Source organism: Chinchilla lanigera, unplaced genomic scaffold, assembly GCF_000276665.1.
Source record: "Chinchilla lanigera isolate Chin_1 unplaced genomic scaffold, ChiLan1.0 scaffold00013, whole genome shotgun sequence".
Classification (NCBI taxonomy): domain Eukaryota; kingdom Metazoa; phylum Chordata; class Mammalia; order Rodentia; family Chinchillidae; genus Chinchilla; species Chinchilla lanigera.
This window is the reverse complement of record NW_004955414.1, coordinates 25,520,108-25,526,107: the sequence shown is the minus strand read 5'-3', so window position 1 is coordinate 25,526,107 and position 6,000 is coordinate 25,520,108. Positions and strand designations below refer to the sequence as shown.

The following is a 6,000-nucleotide window of genomic DNA, read 5'->3' as shown; positions in this document are numbered from 1 at the left end:
CTGAGCTAAATCCCCAGCCCCCTGGAGTTTAAATTATATCTGAAGTGATTCACAATAGGTTTAATTTAGGAAGTGTCCGTATTTTAGGGTTCCTAACGGTTCTAAAACATACTCCATGCCCTTCAGGTTTGTACTGCAGATGACTGAAGATGGTCTGGCAGTAAAATAACCCTTACCACTTTTCACAGAATAACAGGAAAATATAAAAAGAATTCTTCGTGTTACAGGAGAAAATAGTCAAGAACAATTTTTATTCAGAATTTTCACTTTTATCAGATAATCAGAAAAAACAGCTTCTTTGTTAAATTCTCTGGATAAAAACTCTATGTGCCTAGATTTTCTATCAGTGAGAAAAACTGCCTGAATACATAAAGTACTTTTGGGTCAAAGTAATTTACATCATAGTTTCCCATTAACTCAAGCTGATTCTCAAAAAAATATTCATGTTTCTGACTTTTTTATCCTCTTAAGAAGGGAAGTATTGTTTTTCTATGCTGTAGAAAATTTACAGCTAATTTGAGGTAGGACTCCTTCTATACACACTTAAACTGTTTAAGAAATAGGGCAGAATGTTGCCAACTGTCATTGTTACATGATCTCAAAGAGAGTTTGAGTCAGTAGAAAAGGGAGAAGTCAAGCTTTCCATTTGGTGACTTTTTTTTTTTTTTTTTTTTTGTGGTACCGGGGATTGAACTCAGGACCTTGCACTTGCCAGGCAGGCGCTTATGCCACTGAGCTATATCCCCAGCCCAAGCTTTCCATTTGGGAAGACTTCTGCAAGCATGATTTGTGAGGACTGTTGTGGAGACAATGGCACAATAACCAGCATGGGGTCAGGGGTACTCAACCAAAACGCTAAACCAAGGAGTTTGTATGTGGGTTATATGCAGCTTGTGTTCCACTTTAAGTTCTTACATTTTATGTTTAAAACAGTGTCCTAATGACATGGAGTTTTATAGGAAATTAGCCTACTGCCACAAAAAAGTTATCTGAAGAAGGAGAAGCTTAAAGAAAATATGTACAGTAGTATGGTATGTACCAGTGGTGGCAAAGCTATGGCAAGCATGCCATGCAGGCCATTTGTATCATTGAAAGCTCTTAAGGTTCACCATCACTGGTGTATACTACACCTATGACTTGTGGGAATGGGAACAAAAAAATGGAGCTCTGTAGGTATCAAAAATGTAAATGATACCTTAATATTAAATTAATGTTTCTCTTTGGTTTTATGACTTGTAGCACCTTCTCAAAAACAATTGTGAAAGGTGCCAAAAGAGCAGGGAAAATGACAATTGGGCGACAATATCTGTTGAAAAGGAGGACAGGAACAATTATGGAAGAGAGAGTAAATCGTCCTGGATGGAATGAAGATGATGACATATCTGGTACGTGAGAATTCATTTTTCATGGTTCAGTTTTATTCCTCTTATAAGAGTAAGAAAGTAAGACACAGTTGAACTTAAAACCTTTTGTTGTTGTTTTTCGGTGTTTTGTTTTATTTTGTTAAGACAGGGCCTCGCTATATAGTCCAGACTGGCCTCAAACTCACAGAGGTCCTCCTGCCTCAGCCTCCCAAATGCTGAGATTACAAGCATGTGCCACCACCACCAGCTAGACCTAAATATTGATGCACAAAAGCCAGGATCTCCCAAGAAGTTTGGAAGAGTTTACCAGCTTCTCAGGACTAGAAAAAAGTTATTTTTCTACTACTCTATTGTTTACATAAAAGTCTGTTAAACTCACACTGGCCATTTTTATATGGGTATTTTGGTTACTTTTCTCTTGTTGCTGAGACAAAATATCTGACACCCGAGGTTAAAGGAGGAAAGGTTTATTTAGCTCACAGTTTATGGAGGTTTCAGCCCATAATCAGGGTGACATGGCAGAAGGGTGACAGTTCATGGCAGGGGAAGATAGCAAAAACAACAAGGGCTAAAAGGGGAGGAGAGAGAGAGTGAGTGCAAGCCTCTTTCCCTCCGTTACATTGTATGCAGGCTACCCAGCCCAGGGCAGGTGTAGCACTCGCGCCCATAATCCCAGCATTGGACCATGAATCAATCACAGACTCTAGAAGCCTGCCTCCATGACTGTAGGAGGCTTTGCAGGGACATCCAGACACAAACCATAACAGTAGGTCTTTTTTTTTTTTTTTCTTTTTTTTGATCTCTGCTTCCTATTATCTTTATTTATCTTACTACAAGATGCAGTGAGTGACTAATGAGGAATGCTGAACTCCAAACAATCCTGGTTTTTATCATTGCTGTAAAATATTCAAAACTTCAAAAAGAAAAGGGCAAACAGAACAATATTTGGAGAGCTTTTCTAGTTAGTCCTTATTTAAAGGAAGAAAAAAGGAAACTCCATTGCACAAGAAATTTAATTATACCATTGTACCTTTTTTTTTTTTTCCAGTACCAGGAATCGAACTCACGACCTTGCACTTACCAGGCAGGCACTGTGCCACTGAGCTAAATCCCCAGCCCCCCATTGTACCTTATAATAATAGAATAAAAGTAAGGGGAAAAGGACACTGACTATTCAAAGCTGAAGTTTGAGGGTTTGGGTAAGAGCATTATAGCAACCAAAGGGGAAAGAATTCTTAAATGCTAAGAAAAAGACACCTCGTATATATTTAAAACAGTAGAATTTAGGCAGCTGAGGTACTTCTCAGTTGGGAAAATAAGAGGAAGAAAACCAGTTAGCAAAATGCCTAGAATGATTTTTTTTCCTATGCTTAGCCCATTATTTAGTGTGCTGTGGAATTAACACTGCAGAGAAGGTGATGTAATACGAGGTATAATGCCATTACACCCTTTTTTAATCAAGATCTTAGATTTAGTTACTAGTGATTATACAACAACTACTAGCTATGACAACAACAACACCATTTTAAAAGAAACCTCTTGTTCAGTGAGGGCATTGGCCAAAGGTCTCAATTTCAGTTCACCAGTATAAGGAACCGGTGTGGTTTGTGTGCATGTTTGCAGCCCTGTGTGAGAAGTACATACTACACAAGCTCAACTCTATGGGCAATGAAAGACCCACCATTCCATTACTAAAGGGATCATTTGTTGGAAACCTGGCCTCCTCACAGTCATGTGTAAAGCTACAAATTATTGCTTCCTATTTCTATGGACTCTTCTAATTTGAAGTTTTATGATGTCAGGGAATAAAACCACTTACAGTCCCAGCCACTTGGGAGGCTAAGGTACAAGAATTTCTTTAGCTTCTCAGTTCAAAGCTAGCCTGGAAACATAACAAGAGCCTATCTCAAAAAATTTTTTTAAAAAATAAAGTACTATGAAAGACCAAATTATATGTTCCTTGTACTCTACAAACAAAAGGCTGGCATAAAACTGATTGTTACTTTGTGAAGTTCTCAAATTCAAATACAAAGACATTTGTGGAGATAAGCTGTTGCATTTTTTTTTTCTTTTTAATTTTAATGGGAGAGAGCCCTATCTTTACCTTGTATATTAGTACTTCAAGTAAATTCCAACAGCTTAAAAATTAGATTTTACTTCCGTCCCATTAAAAGTAAATTACGGCAGTTTTTAACATGGGATTTTGTTGTTGTTGTTGCTGCTGTTAGAACATGCAGTACTGATTAGGAATGTCCTTTTTTAAAAAAAAATCCTCCCTAAAATTCTTGCTTATTGAGTAAATTCTTCCACATTTATAATCTTAAAGAAATCTATAACCTGTGACAGCAAAACTGTGAGGAGGTTTTCCATATATGCCACATCCACCAACAAAAATATTTCTAAGAAAAAAAGTACACCTGTTAACTATCACTTTTTTAAAAAAGTCTTTTTCCCTCTAGTGAGCTCCTAGTTAATCTAGAAATTTTCATAAAAATGTATGCTCTGAATGTGAGCTAAAAACTAGATGATGAACTTGTGTAGTGATTATATGAAAGGTCCATTTTAGTCAGGCCTGGTGGTGCACACTTGTAATCCCAGCACTCTGGAGGCTGAGGCAGGAGGATCACGATGAGTTCAAAGCCAACCTGAACTATATAGTGAGTTCAAGGCCAGCATGAACTGCATAGTGAGACCCTGTTTTTAAAAAAACCTCCAAAAAAGATAAATTTTAGCTGAGTGTGGTGGTGGTATACACATCTAATCCCAGAACTGGGAGGCTGAGGCAGTGAGATCACAAGTTCAGGCCCAGCCTCACCACTTAGCAGATTATCAAGGCAGTGTCTCAAAATTTAAAAAGGGCAAGGGATATAGCTCAGTGCAAAGACTCTTAAGTTCCACCCCCTGTATCAAAAAAAAAAAAAAGAAAAGAAAGTAAATTTTACTGACAAGTTAGCCTCTGACAGTGTTTGAATGTTTTTATAGTCTTACATTGAAATCACTGAATTGTAGCATTAATGAGCAAGCCTGATTGGTATACAAAAATATCAAAAATATGGGTAATGAATTCAAAATTACACTAATGAATTACTTAAATGGTATTAATTCCCTGAGATTTTAAACTAAGTTACTGATAGTTCATGTCCTGACTGTCCATTGCTGTTTTATGATCCCTTATGAAGTTACCACTTAGTTTGTAATACATGTAATACCCTAAGGTAAAGATTCTCTTCAAAAGAAAATTTAATCCTTTACTTTGAGTTAACCTTTTAACCTAAAAAGCTTTCTCTGTCATTACAGTTTCAGATGATAGTGAACTCCCCACAAGTACCCTGAAGGCCTCAGAGAAATCTACAATGGAACAGTTGGTGGAAAAAGCTTGTTTCAGAGACTATCAGCGGTTAGGTTTGGGAACTATAAGTGGTACCTCATCCCGTTCAAAACCAGAGTATTTCCGAATCACTGCCTCCAACAGGATGTATTCTCTGTGCCGGAGGTACGTGTTAGTGGGCTCCAAAAAGGGACCTTTCCTTCCATTTAACTTTTTAATAGGCTGTTAATATCTGTAGCCCAGGGAGAGGTACATATGCCAGGGAGAGGTACATATGCCAGAAAAGAGGAGAAAGATCTCCAGGAATATGTGTATTTAAGAGATACTGTGGCATAAGCAACCATTTCATTGGCATTCTGAAGACATCAGTTATATCACTGAAAAGTATCTATATTAGATCAGAAGGTAAAAAGCAAAAGTGCTTGTCCCCTTAATCAATTTCCTTTGTCTTTTCCTGCACAGTTTGCTTCTTTTCTAGTATCATGTTGCTTAATTTAAAGAGTAGGATTTGCTGAGGCAGGTGGGAGAGATGAACATCTACTGTCAGCCAGAGATCTACAACCTTTTCTGTGTAGGACCACATAGTAAATATGTCCAGTTTATGAGCTATGGAGTCTCTTTATTGCATCTTCTTAGCTCTGCCACATAAGTAGCCTTAGGTGGTAAGGAAAGGAATAGGGGAGCTGAGCTTTGGCCTGCAGACTATAATTTGCTGGCCCAGGTATGGCAGGGTTTCTTATGCTGCCTAATTAGAATATTTACTCAGAATATTATTTAAAGAATGTAAATGAACACCTTTTCTGTTTTCTGTTCTTGTCACTTCTTGCTGTTTTTCAAATAGGGTAAGCTCTATTTCATTCTTTACTATATGTAACTATAGATTTTCAAAAGCTACATTCCACAACCCATAGGTTTGGTCATTTTCATCTCCAGGTAAGTTGTTTTTCTTCACATGTATAAATTCCTGCTTAATTAAGTAGCTCCAAAAGTGCTTCATAAATTGTAAATTTTGTTCATATTTTAGAAAATGTCTTAATGTTACTGTTAGTTTCAAACCTGTTGTTCCTAAAGAACTATAGATATGTCATTTTCAGTGGCAATTTAAGTTTACAAATACTACCATGACACATGAAAAATAAGTTGGAAATATAATTTGAGATTGTGAATAAATAAACATTTTCCAGGAAGTACTAAAAGTTGGTCCTCTGAACATGCAGTAATTTTTCAGGGACTTTTTTTTTTTTTTTTTGGTGGTACCAGGGATTGAACTCATGACCTTGCGCTTGCCAAGCAGGCACTTATGCCACT

The 6,000-nt window shown here is 37.1% G+C and overlaps 1 protein-coding gene across 1 annotated transcript in view; it reads left to right on the top strand.

The window, feature by feature from the left end:
- Positions 1-6,000, top strand: part of Sbf2 (SET binding factor 2) — a gene marked incomplete at its 5' end in the record, with an annotated part of 381,407 nt that overhangs the window by 319,261 nt on the left and 56,146 nt on the right. Inside the window, 2 exon segments of the mRNA XM_013511938.1 lie at positions 1,240-1,385; positions 4,662-4,857. Coding sequence (XP_013367392.1) covers positions 1,240-1,385; positions 4,662-4,857 — 342 coding nt within the window.